Raw genomic sequence first — 14,457 nt, forward strand, 5'->3', positions numbered from 1 at the left:
GGAATCATAAATAAATAAAGACATACATAGATCACTAAGGTAAAAAAGATCCTCCAGGATTGCCTCCCCACAGGCACACCAATTTGTACAGAAAATCACACATCCAACTTCCTTCAGAAGAGATATGGAAGCCACACTGAGAATAAGTGCCTTGACTTACAACAACAATAAGATGCATTGAAAGCATCATTGAGCCAACTTGCTATATCTAACTTACTGTTCCAGGTCTAAGCATCATGGGAAGAAATGTTCTTTTGGAAGAGAAGGGAGTAAGTCTAGGTCTCATATTTGAGATCCAGTAACAGTACTGACATGATGAAACCCAGCATCAGGGTGAATACAGTAATGCCGCCAGGCCTGAATCCACAGACTCAGTCACCATTGCTGAATTCTTCCATTGTCCTTCCACCAACCTCAAACAGCAGAGAGAAAAGTAAGACACCACTTGCCAGGGAGCAAGGAATGAAAGTTCCTGAAGACTGTGCTTTGCGGTTCAGAACCAGAACCCCTCATTGTCCTTCTCCAAAGAAAACCCAAAGGCTTTCATTCCTAGGTCAGAGTTCTCTAACTGGTTGAACCCTGAAGCTCACAGGGACAGATTTATTTGGACTTAGACCACCACGATCGCCATCCCTCATTGAACTAGACACTATTTCTCTTCTAGTGACTGCACAGGCTATTGTGGTACAGTCCAGCATAGCATTAGCCTTGGTAGCCAGGAGACTATGCAGCATCTCTCTAGCCTTGGACAGCTCAGCAATTTTCATCTCGGTGAGAAAAACCTTATACTCTAGAGCTGCCCACGCCGCACTGAGGCAAGGTGTGACAAGCAGCTATACCAGTCTGAATCATGACCGGCTGTATCAGGAGCCTGAACATACACTGAGACTGTTGATCTTCATGATTGTGAGATTCATTTGTAAAACAGGTTAGCATCAGTCTTCACTGCCAAAGGACTGCTTTCAGCAATGATACCAAACCTAAAAAAGACCCTGTGAGTCAATTATCTATCTACTAAATAATATTTTATTTTCTATGCAACTTTAAACTTTATCTAATACAAATAATAAAATACCAAATAATTGAACTACATGATTCATTTAACAGGAAATAGTACTTTTTTGTTTAAAAGCGTCACTTCATAAACTAACCAATAAAATTATTTTTAAGGAATAGGCTTTCTTAGATCACTTTTATCATGTAGAATAATTACAAAATTACAATTATCAAAGACGTTTAAAGGATAAAATTGTTAAGTGAGATAAAGTCTATTTCTTCAAGTTCAGTCATTTAATTATTTGTGTTTATTGAATTAAATATCCTTATAAATCAAAGCAATTTTGGATATTATATTTTTAGCATAAAAAGACTTTTATAATGAATAAAAGAGAAAGTAAAAAAGCACATAACAGATTAATTTCTAACCTTGGACAAGTTAAAATTGTACAAATAATTACATTCTAGGTATTCTGTATTAAAATAAAAACTGAAATTTGTTTTCTGCTTCAAGTTCCTTTTATGCTTTAGGTTAATCATTTAATTAAACGGTATTACCTTTGTGAAGCAGAAAATATTCTCCTAAGTACTGCTGCAAAGGCTTGTTTAACTTGCTTATTCCTCAGAGTATAGATGAATGGGTTCAACATAGGGGCAACTGAAGTGTTGAGCACAGCTATTCCTTTGCTCAAAGCAACTCTTTCATTTGCTGATGGCTTTATGTAGATAAATATGCAGCTCCCATAAGAGAGAGAAACAACAAGCATGTGAGAAGAACAAGTGGAAAAAGCCTTTTTCTTTTGCTGAGCTGAAGGGAATTTGATAATCGTCTTGACAATGTGAGCATAAGAAAGGATTACTACTGCTAACGAGACAATGATTGTCATGAGAGCTAAGATGAAGGAAGTTAGTTCTAGAACATGTGTGTCTGAGCAAGAAAGTTGTAGAAGAGGAGAAACATCGCAAAGGAAATGGTCAATGACATTTGATGCACAAAAATCCAAGTCAAGGCCAATAATCAGTGGTGGGAAAATTACTAAGAATCCAGTTATCCAAGAACCCAGGACAAACTGATGGCAAACTTTGCTGCTCATGATGGATGTGTAGTGCAAGGGCTTGCAGATGGCAATATAGCGGTCGTAGGACATGGTAGCCAAGAGGAAAAACTCTGTGGCCCCCAAGAATATGTAAAAGAACAATTGACATATACAACCATTATAGGAAATTGTTTTTTCCTTGGTTACAATGGTGATTAAGAATCTGGGAATGCAGGTAGTTGTGAACAAAACTTCCAATAATGAAAAATTACGGAGGAAAAAATACATTGGTGTCTTGAGTTGGGGATCTAACAGTGTGAGGGCAATGATAGTTAAATTTCCTAGCATACTCAGCAAGTAATTTAGCAAAAGACACAAAAAAATTACAATCTGTAACTGAGAATTATTTGTTAGTCCAAGAAGGGTAAACTCTATCTGTCTTGTATGGTTCTTCATTTCTCTTTGTGATCTCACTCAAGTTCTAGAAAAAAAAAAGATATAAAATCCATGTGAGAAGGTATGTATCCAATAAACAATAAATTACAGGATCCATATTTCTAAACACAGCTCTTTCAAATGTGATATTCCTGTATATTGGAGATATGACATTAACTATATGCCAACGATTCTCCTGTGTTTAAAAGTAATAGAGACTTTAACTCACTAATGGAAATTAATCTGAGCAACCTGTAAAAGCTTAACTTTTCTACTCTTTCAATATAAACTTTGAGTTAATTGTAACTAATTATGGATGATCTTTTAAATTAGTAAAAAGCTTTGTGCTGGGAATCAATGACAATTCATATTAACTATAAGATTAGTTATTTTACCTAAGTGTAATTATCACAATGTGACTAATCTAAATCTATAGTTTAATTAGTAAGTTTTAAAATCATGCTAAAGTGTAAGTCTTGTTACCTCTCACAGCATTTCTGTGAATTACAGACAAAATCATAGAGGAATATAATCAAGATATTTAAGTTTAAATTACAAAGTATATGATAGTTCAATAAATTTCAATAAATTGAAAGAGCTGATTAAATAATTATAACCCAATTTATCCAAAATTTAAGATATAAAATAATTGTTTTAAACATCAGAATTTTGTAATTTGCAATCAAAATCATAAAAATAAAACAGGACACAAAAATGCACTGCCTCTTCTTGTGAAGAGGTACTTGGTTTGACAACTATTTTCACCATGTAACATTGTAAGACTGAAAAACAGATTGGTAATATCTCATTATGCCCTCTATATCTTGGTATCGTCAGCAACTACTTATTGTCTAATAAGTGACTATTAATCAAAGATGAGTTGGTATAAAAAGTATGTACTACTTGAATGAGATTACAACATTCAGATAGTATTTTGCATTTGCAACTCTATGTTCTCATTGTGTCCCACTGCCAATGGTGAAAAAGAAACAGTAAATTAATTGAGTCTGAATACTAACAATGAAAAAATAGAACATAATAAGCATTACACTGTTAATATAAGATGCTTATTAGAATTTTATAATTGATGTCAGAGATCTTTTGAAATCTTTATTCTATCATTAATTGTTCTATAGTCTGGGAAAATTAACTTATCTCAGTTTTCATCTTATAAAGAATGTAAAGCAGTTTTAACTTCATCTACAAAGGTCAAATGAAATGAGCACAGAGAACTACAGCGTCTAGTTACAATAAAAAAAAACACAAAAAACTGATAGACACAGGTGTGGTGGGGGTTCTTAACAGTTGTAATTTAAAAGGGGACAGAAATGCCACATTTTATTATTAAGTAAATGTCACACTTAACAAACATGTAGCATTCAAAATGTAGAAAGTTCTGAAAAGTTGCGGGTTTCAGTGAGTATGCTAAGAGCATTTTAAGATCCAATAAAAAGAAACTGAAATTATGTCTGTACCATCTTTGTTTAAAAACACACTATTGTTAACAGATACTACTAGAGTTTACTGTTCAGTAACATGTAGTTTAATGTTCATGGAATTAATTTCAACTTTTAAATTTAGACATAATATTAACAAATTAAGTGATTTTTTAAAAAATATTTATTTATTTATTTATTTTTATGCATACAATATTCTGTCTGCATGTCTGCACGCCAAAAGAGGGCACCAGACCTCATTACAGATGGTTGTGAGCCACCATGTGGTTGCTGGGAATTGAACTCAGGACCTTGGAAGAGCAGGCAATGCTCTTAACCTCTGAGCCATCTCTCCAGCCCATTAAGTGATTTTTTTATGTTATTAAGTTTACGCAAGTCAGCTTTGAAATCCTATAGACTCTGTAGTTACTCTAGCATACAAACACATCTGCTGAATTTGATTTAAAACAATAGTAATATATTCTTTAGCTAATGCAATAATAATAATAAATAATGCAATGAAATTTAATTACTAATACTTTTAAAGCATATATTATTTGAGAAAAACAATGAAAAAGTCATATTTGGTGATATCATTTACTTTGCCTTCATATATGTATATATTTTAGGAAACTTCTACTGTATTAAGTTTTCATACTACTCTCAAATGACCCTTAATTTTAGCTGCCTTTCCTTTTATTCCCTTCCTCTTCTTCTTTCCTCCCCCTCTCCACTTGATCATTCTGTTTAACCCTTCCCAATCCATCCATAACAACCTATTTTATTTCCCTTTTCTAGTAAGAGCTATCTGCGTACCTCCTCATCCCTTACTCTATACTTAACTTCTGTGGTTCTAAAGATTGTAGTCTAGTTATCATTGACTTAAGAGCTAATATTCACACATAATCAAATACATACCATATTTGTCTCTCTGGGTTACCTGACTCATGATAATTTTTCTATTTCTATCCATTCACCTGTACATTTAATCTTTTAAGAGCTGGGTGTTATTCCGCTGTGTAAATATACCACATTTCTTTATTTATTCATCTGTGGGGGGAATCTAGATTATTTCTCGCATTATTACTAAAGCAGGAGTGGCTATGGTTGATCAAGTTTCTCTGTAGGAGGGTGAATTTCCCAAGAGTGGTATAGCTGACTCTTAGTGTAGATCTATTCTCAGCTTTATGAGGAAATGTCACAACGATTTTCATAGTGACTGTACAAGTTTACACTCCCACCAGCAATGGATGAGTGTTCCCCTTACTCCATATTCTTGCCAGCATGAACTGTCATTCATTTCATTGTTTTTGAACATTCTAAATGATATAAGATGTTTTGTTTTGCATTTTCCTGATGGCTAAGGATTCTGAACATTACTTCTAGTGTTTCTCAGAAATTTGAACCCTTTTTCAGAATTCTCTTCTTATATCTGTACCCCATTTTTAAAATTAGGTTGTTTTCAAGACATGTATTTTCAGAGTTTTTTATGTATTTGGATATATCCTTCTATCAGATGTTTAGTTTGAAAAAATCTTTTTTCATTCTGTAGGTTGGCCTACAAATAACATTGTCCTTACATATACTGAAACTTTTCAGTTTTATGAGATTCTATATATCAGTTGTTGAGTTTAGTGTTCTAGCAGTGTTCTGTTTAGAGAGTCTTTTCCTGCGCTAATGAGTTCAAGGTTATCTGATTTAATTTTGAGGTCTTTGATCCATTTGGAACTGAGCTTTGTGCAGGGTGATATACATAAAGTTATTTGCATTCTTCTACATGAAGAAATTCAGTTTTTCCAGCACTTTTTGTTAAAGGTGCTGTCATTTTTCCAGTATGTACTTCTGGCTTCTTTACTAAAAGGAAAAAAAATCAACAGCTGTCTACAGGTATGTTTATTTTTGTCTGAATCTTAAAGTTGATTTCACTGAAATGTGTTTCTGTTTTTTTTTTGTTTTTTTTTTTTTTTTTTTTGCCAATACCAGCCTGAGTTTATTACTATAACTCTAGTACAACTTGAAACCAAGAATGGTGAGACCCCTAGCAGTTCTTTCTTTATTCAGGAATGTTTTAACTATCTGTTTTTGTATGTGTGTTTATATGACATATGTATATTTATTAAAACTTAAGTTGCCAGTTTGAAATAAAAATTACTGGGTCCAGTGTGATGGTTTGAGGAAGAGTATAAAATGCTGGTGCCACAATCTGCTGACCCCGAGTTGAGCCAGAGAACCAGAGGTAGATGTAGAAAATTGAATCTCCAAAATCTTTCTCTGACCATACACACATGGGTCATGGTATTTGTGCTCCCTCACTTGCACTCCATGTCAGACACATACCTTCTCTACCATAAGTAGTAATAATAAAAAAATTTTTTGAAGGAGTAAATGATAAAATTAGTAATAAAGTAAATGCAGTGAAATTAAGAGTTGTTTAAAATGTACTTTCTAACTTCAATAAATTGGACTCAAAGGACTCATTAATCATAATATAAAGAGCTCTTTAAGAAAACATAATTTTGACAGTCTCATTCTGAGATTCCTGGAGGCAGGATTGCCATTTCAGACTGAGGTCGAGCCCCTATGCAGTCCCTTTTTAAATTACACAAGAATTGAGGAACTGGAGAGATGGGATCGTTTCCTCTGGTACCATAGGCAACTCAGCTGCCTGATGTCAGTAACCACAACCCTACCCAGGTCTTCTGGGGAGTAACCATTGAGTGAGTGAGTCAGAGCCAGAGACTGCTGTTGGTCCAGACATGAATCTGGGACCTTCAAGGTAATAGACCTAAGCCAGGACCCCTGAGTGTCTGGGCATGAGTCTAGGACCCCCTAGGAACTAGGCCTGAGCCAAGCAAGACCTCTGCCAGTCTGGGCATGAATCTTGGACCTCCAATGGAGTAGGAAGGAACCAGAGATCTATGAGGCTCCAGGCATGAGTCTGGGACCTCAGAGGAAGTAGGCCTGAGCCAGGACATCTGTGGGTCCAGGAATTTGTTTGGGACATCAAAAGAAATAGGCAGGAACCTGAAACTTCTGCAAATCTGAGTGTGAGTCTGTGACCTCCGAGGGAGTAAACCTGAGCCAGGTTTTCTGCAGTTTTGGGTGCACCCAAGTCTGGGAACTCTAAGGCAGTAGATTGGAACAAAAGACCTTTATAGGACCAACTCCAAGTTAGGGAATTCTGCAGGAGGGGTGATGGGGGAAGGTAATTGGTTAATTATAATAAACCAACTGCTTGGCCGTATAGCTTAGAACATAGGTGGGTGGAATAAACAGAATAGGATGCTGGGCGGAAGAGGAAGTGAGGTCAGACTCTGCTCTGCTTCCAGAGAGACCCGACAGCTCTGCTGGAGCAGAGACACCATGCTCAGCTCTCCCGGGCAGATGCACGCAATGAAGCTCCTCCGAGTAGGCTAGAATCTTCCCGGTAAGCGCACCTTGGGGTGCTTACACACATCTTTAGAAATGGGCTAGTCCAGGGGTGAGAATTAGCCTGTAAGGGTTAGAGTTCATGGGCCAAGCAGTTCTTAAATGAATAGTTTGTGTGTTGTTATTTCCGGCATGAGCTAGCCAAGCGGCCGGGGTGTTGGGGACGCAACCCCGCCGCTCATATTTCAACAGATGGCGCCCAGACATGTGGACAACTGAATCCACAGAAAGCCTGAAAAAGCTTGGGAAAGAGTAAAGCATGTTTTCTTGATAGCAGCAATTTCTTGGGTCTGCTCTGCTTGTTAGAAGCAAGCAAGCACTCTCATCTAAGAGAGCCATCCTGACTCAGCTTCAGCAGCAAAACCCTGCAGCTCATTAAGAGGTCCTGCCACGAAACACTTAAATGGTGTTGATGAAAAGCTGAACGTATGCTTTTCGGTTTTTAGCCGTAGCAGGAAAAAAGCTGTGCTGTTTAAAAATGCCGGCTTTTTGGGCCGTCCTGCCAGGGCAAACTCTGACTGAGGCAGGAGGGCCGACTACAGAGAGAGATACAGTAAAGAGAGCGTCAAAGACAAAGAAAAATTTTAAATGATTTACAGTGTGTTGAAAATAATATGCAGACTAAAAGTTAAAATTCTTAAAGTAAAAAAAAAAAGTAAGAAAAAGAGAAGTTGTGTGTGGTAGTACACGCCTTTAATCCCAACACTTGGGAGGCAGAGGGAGATTGACCTCTGTGACTTCAAGGTGTGGTAGCACACGCCTTTAATCCCAGTGCCTAGAAGGCAGAGACAAACAGACCTCTATGAGTTCAAGGTGTAGTAGCAAACACCTTTAATCCCAATGCCTGGGAGGCAGAGACAGGCAGATCTCTGAGAGTTCAAGGAGAGCCTGGTCTACAGAGTTATTCCAGGTCAAAGAGATACAGAGAATATGAAATAAAAGTAAAAATAAATGAAATAGAGGTTAAAATAAAGCATACAAAGATGGAAAATACACAGAGAATCTTGATACTGTATGCTATTATGCTCTCTTTAAATTGTTTGAATACTGAGGAAGGAGCAACAGCTGCCAAAAGATATTTGTTTATAAATGCTGCTGAACTAATACAACATAGATATTTTCAAACTGCCTTGACTTTGAAATTTGGATCTAAGGACATGATACTTTGGAAAGGAGTTTCTTCTTTTGTTTTCACAGAGGATGAGACCCTGTTCATTTCTCCTATTCCAATATGGTATGATGGACCACACCCTCCTGAACAGTTGCTGTGAATACCTTCAGAAAATTGCTTCGCTCAACTGCCAACTGAGATGAAACTAGCACACAGGTTATACCATGAAAGACCTAATTAACGACGCCCCCATTCAGCAGGAAGCAGTTTGGAGAGAAAAAACTGTGCCCATATTCCCAAATATTGTTTATAAATGTGCTTTTACATTTAAAGGGGGAGATGATATAGGTATGAATAATTTACATTGATATGGATTTTGCTTTAGTGATTTAAATTTAAGGTTAATTTTGTAATGTATATAGGTTGTTAATGGATAATCATTAATAATAGTCAAGTTTGTAGTCATGTTAGTTAGATTTTCTAGATATATAGATATATATTTCAGTTAGATTGGCATTCTTCATATTTTTCAAAGACTACGGAATATGCTATTAAATGTTTTAACAAGTTAGGACTTTTCATGACAATGAGACACTCTGCTCCTGGCAGCACCAATCTACTTCAAGAGGAAGATGGGCATCGAAGAGGATCCTTATGGAGTTTGATAGCCATTTGGGCAAGAAACTGCTATTGCCTGGACTATTGCATAAACTGGACACAGAGAACCCGCAGAGAGAGGACTGCTGAACTTGCTTAAAGGTGAGATGATCTTTCGGGGTTCCTGATTCATGAAAGAGTCTGCAAGACATTCTTCAGGACAAGCAGATATTGACTGCCTTTGAAATTTCCTGCTTTGTGGAAATGTCTGCTGGAAACTATGGGCCTGTAGGCTGAAGATGGATGCCCCAACGGTACAGAGGAACTTTGGTGACTGTCCAGGCAGCGAGATGTCTCTGTCATTTCTAGAGTTTGAGAGTTTGCCTTTTTCTTGTTTGCTTAGGTAATATTGTATCTTTCTGGACTCTTTGATGGAGTTAAGAATAGTTAGCTATAGTTATAGTTTTCCTTAGTTATGATATAGATTATTGTAATTTTTACTTGATAACTGTTTTGTTATGTGTAATTTTGCTATGTTAAGTTAAAGCCTTCCTTTTTTTTTTTTGTTTAAACAGAAAAAGGGGAAATGATGGGGGAAGGTAATTGGTTAATTATAATAAACCAACTGCTTGGCCATATAGCTTAGAACATAGGTGGGTGGAATAAACAGAATAGGATGCTGGGCGGAAGAGGAAGTGAGGTCAGACTCTGCTCTGCTTCCGGAGAGACCCGACAGCTCTGCTGGAGCAGAGACACCATGCTCAGCTCTCCCGGGCAGATGCACGCAATGAAGCTCCTCCAAGTAGGCTAGAATCTTCCCGGTAAGTGCACCTTGGGGTGCTTACACACATCCTTAGAAATGGGCTAGTCCAGGGGTGAGAATTAGCCTGTAAGGGTTAGAGTTCATGGGCCAAGCAGTTCTTAAATGAATAGTTTGTGTGTTTTTATTTCGGGCATGAGCTAGCCAAGCGGCCGGGGTGTTGGGGACGCAGCCCCGCCGCTCATATTTCAACAGAGGGGATCCAGACCAGGATTTACAGAAACAGGTCAAAGTCGGTAACTTTGGCCAAAATAGGCCTGAGACAGCAAACTCCAAGGGAGCACAGCAAAACACAGGAGTGCTGAGCTATCTCCAGGAACATGGCATAACCAACAGGGTAACTAGAACTGTGGCACTGACTATACCATGAGGAACAGCCATCTGAACTTTGGATTCACTGGCACCTAGAAGATTATTCAACAGAATCTCAGACAGACCCAACCACATCTATTAGAGGAAAAGATGAGGAGAAAAGGTAAGATCACATGTTACACCACAAAGAGCAATACAATACCAGTAAAACCTAAAGACCCTACAAAAACAAGACCTGAACAACTAAATATAGATGAAGCGGAAGAAATTGACCTAAAATAGCTTCAGGAGAGTGTTTGAAACTCTTAAAGAAGAAATGAGAAATTCCCTCAAAGAAATGGAGGAAAAGACAAAAACCTGGAAGACACCAACAAATCCCTTAAAGAAAACCAAGAAAAAGCAATCAAACATATGAAAGAAACCATTCAGGACTTGAAAACTGAAATAGAGACAATAAAGAAAACACAAGTTGAGGGAATTATAGAAATAGAAACCATGAGAAAATAATCAGGAGCCACAAACACAAGCATGAACAGCAGAATACAAGAGATGGGAAAAAGAATCTCAAGTGCTGAAGATACACTTTGATTATATTATTGATATAAGTCCAGTCAACCTTAGAAATATTTTACTCAAGAACAGATGAAACAAATCTTGTTAGATTGCCCTCATATTTTCATAGTAGAAGAAACAGCTGTGAGTTTACTGACGATTTATCCAGCTACGCTTTCAGCAAAAAAGGTCTGTCTAAATTTTAGCCTATCCCTATTAAGCCTTTAAGTTATTAATTTGTATAATTGCAAAATTATTTACATGTAAACTTGAGCAGAACCCAAATAAGGAAAATTAAAAATATAATACTTTGACTTTTGGAAATTAAAATACTTAGTTATATTACTGATCTTTCATTATGTTTTGTCAAGCAAATCTTTTTGTTTTAGGAATTTTTTGTTGTTGCATTGCAGAATCAGAACATTTTTCTTCTGTTTTAAAGTTTTTAATTAAAATATAATTACATTGTTGTCCCCTTCAATTTCTTCCCTCCAACCCTTTCCATTTACGTCCCTTACTTCTCTAAAATTCATGGTGCCCTTTCCTTTGATTATGTTTGAAAACTACCAAGCAGGGACGAGAGCAAGCAGTCGTCCTACCCAACTTTGAGCCTATGAATCACAACAATGACGAGCCCTGCAATATAATACTGAAGGGATAATAGAGGCTTTCTTATCTTAGAGGTAACCAGCAACTCTGTAATTGGTCTTAAAGTCCACTTAAGAAGAAGGAAATCTGTAGGCCAGGCTGGCCTCGAAGACAGAGACGGAGATCCACCTGCCTCTGTCTCACTAGTGCTGGGATTAAAGGTGTGCGCCACCACTGCCCGACTTCAACATAACTCCTACACCAAGGCTCAGGGAAATTATCAGAATAGAGTCAAATAAATTACAAGAGTGAGAGACCAGGAAGCCTGCTTGTGACTTATAGAAATTACAGGGAACATACATCCAAAATAGAGTTTTAAAGAATGATTTTGTTCATTACCTTATTCCTTGACTTGATATTTTTCCCTTTGTGAATATTCTTTCTCCGCAAAACGCATTTAGCATTTCTGTAATCAAATGTGGGCATCCAGTTATTTTCAAATCTAAGAAGCAGGTATTTGTTTTTCAACAACTGAATTTGACAGTTAGAAATTATCAGTAAGTTATGCTTGCTCAAAATACATTGATCACAACCAACATTTCCAAAGGATTTTCCCCTCCTATTTTTAGCAATGTAATTAAGACATGGATATTTGGTATTCTTGGAAAAAATAACTTCTAACCTTTCATGTTTAAATGACTTCTAACACTGTCAAGATTTTCTCTAATTAGCCAACAGGAGCACCACAATTTTCTCTGAAGTTTGCTAATGCGGTTTCTGGGTTAAAATCAAAACTAGAAATTCAGATACAAGTCCACAAAACAGACTTAAAACCCTTCATTTTATGAGCTGTAACATAATTGAGAAATTATTAGTGGTTTATGAAATGATAAAGAAAAAGTTAATGACTGAATCATTTCTATTTTGTGTAAGTTTCATTTTGTATATAATTCTTTAAAATTTTAAATAGTATGTTCTATTCTTTGGATATTTCATGCATTTACAATGTGTGTTGAACATATTTGTTCATTACTGCCCTTGTCTCCTTTCAGGATCATGTTGTCTTTTTATTTCTTTGTTAAGAGTAAATTATTCTTAAATGTATTAAAGGAAACTAAGTTTACTATTTCACTTACCATTAAAGAACATGTTAGCTTCCATCATCTTTTCTTGAGGATATGAACAACCACACCTATAGGCAAATATACTCAGTAAAAATTATATTTAATTTTGTGAACAGGAAAATTAACACAAAGGAATCTTCCGGGTTAATTAAAAGCAGCCTATTAAGATGTGAATTTTTCAATCAAAGTGATATTCATTTGTAGTCACATGTCTGAGCATTTCAGCACATGCCTTAGATAACAAGAAATTTTATAACAACTTTTAAAATACCAGAGTGATCCTGTGATTATAAATATATGTCCACCTAATCCAATCTCACACAACTTCATAAAAATTGTTATTGCTGAAATTATCTGCTGAAAGCTAGCTAATACCAACCTCCAATTATTTAAACAGTACCAAGGCCTCTCTCAAGGAAACCTAAGGGATCGTCATCCCCAAAGAAAAGAAATAATCATTTAAAAACATGATATAAAGTGCCATATGTTCATTACACTAAAAATAATCACTTTGGGGACTGGGGTTGGCACATTGGGTAAAGTGCTTGCTGTTTAAGCCTCAGAACATGAGTTTGGAGTCCCCAAACCCATGTAAAATCTGAATACAGTGTTTCTGCACCCTAGGGATGCTCTTTCTGTGATCTAACTCACTGGTCAGATGGACAAGCAAAAACAGATTCAATAAGAGATTATATCTCAAAATTTAGGTCAAGTCGTCAAGGACAGACATCATGTTGTTAGACTCTGGTCTCTATACATCTGACTGAGTGGAAACCTCCTCAATAAATAAATAAATAAAATATGCAATCATGTCACAGAAATTTAAAATATAATAGAATTATTATTTGACCTATTAAAATGTTAAAGGTATTAAATTATTTGTAAATGAATGTCCATATACAAGCATATACATCGATACAAAATATAAAATGAAACAGATAGTTTTAAAAAAGACTTCAGATTCCTTATTTCCTTGAATTGATATACACTTCCTAATGAGCCCTAAGCATGGGCTAATGTTAACAGGCGATAACTTTAAAATGATTGTTTTGCAGGCTATAGATGTCTCAGTGAATTCAGGTACTTGCTGCCAAGCCTGACAATCAGAGTTTGACCCTTAAGAACCTTATAGTAGAAGGAGAAAACCAGTTGCCCTAGGTCATACTCTGGTCTTCATTGTTGGACACTGTTGAACACACACACACATACACACACACGTCAGAAATAAATAGAATATAAGATTTAAGATATCATAGAGTTATTATTTTATATAGCAAAAATATTGAAGCTACATTTCCATTGAGATGTTTACAGATAAAATTTTATACTAAGAAAAATCTTATCTTACCTTTTAATTCTAAAAGAAATGAATATTTTTATTTACAGACAGGATCTTCCTATAGAGCCCAGATTCACCTCAGCCCTAGCATCTCAAGTGCAGGGATAGCAGTTAAGTGTCAGCATTCTAACCAAGTGATATATCTCTAGAAAAAGCATCCGTATTATGACATTGTATTTTTATAACAGAGCATGACCCCTTCAAGCCTAGATACTTTAGTTCTGGAAGATCAATATGATGAGTGAACAAAACAGATGTGTTTTATGTAATTAGAATGGGAATTATCTACTAGAACTCATTTTTGCAAAAAAAAATACATTCAAAACTATTAATTTTGCGAGCTAACCTGTAAATTTAGCGTGACTATTTTGGGACGGCGGCATGGTGACACATGTAAAAGTCTGAGGGTAAAGTAATATAAAAGGGTAGTTGACTGGTTTGGAAAGACATCACTCTTTAAAAAAGCGGCATTTGAACTGTGCGCCTAGGGGCATAGTAAAGGCTTAGCTGCCAAAACTTATTTCAGTTGAATAACTCTGTAATAGCTAACAAAGCTGTTTAGTTGGAAGAATATATGTTAACTAAACGGATTGTCACTAATACATGACAATGAAACATTCTCTTGAGAGATTTGGTGTTATTTTTAAGATGTTGGTGTTTTGGTTGCTACAAATCTGAATA

The 14,457-nt window shown here is 36.1% G+C and overlaps 1 protein-coding gene across 1 annotated transcript; it reads right to left on the reverse strand.

Moving 5' to 3' along the window:
* Positions 1-1,550: 1,550 nt before the first annotated feature.
* Positions 1,551-2,501, reverse strand: LOC126495479 (olfactory receptor 6C70-like). The gene has a single exon (XM_050133059.1). The coding sequence runs from the start codon at positions 2,487-2,489 to the stop codon at positions 1,551-1,553; it is 939 nt and encodes a 312-aa protein (XP_049989016.1). The 5' UTR covers positions 2,490-2,501.
* Positions 2,502-14,457: the final 11,956 nt, after the last annotated feature.

Source organism: Alexandromys fortis, unplaced genomic scaffold, assembly GCF_014885135.2.
Source record: "Alexandromys fortis isolate MF-2015 unplaced genomic scaffold, M_Fortis_MF-2015_v1.1 scaffold_478, whole genome shotgun sequence".
NCBI lineage: Eukaryota > Metazoa > Chordata > Mammalia > Rodentia > Cricetidae > Alexandromys > Alexandromys fortis.

Coding starts and splice junctions, on each gene's coding strand:
- LOC126495479 (XM_050133059.1), bottom strand. CDS start 2,489: ATGAAGAACCATACAAGACAGATAGAGTTTACCCTTCTTGGACTAACA.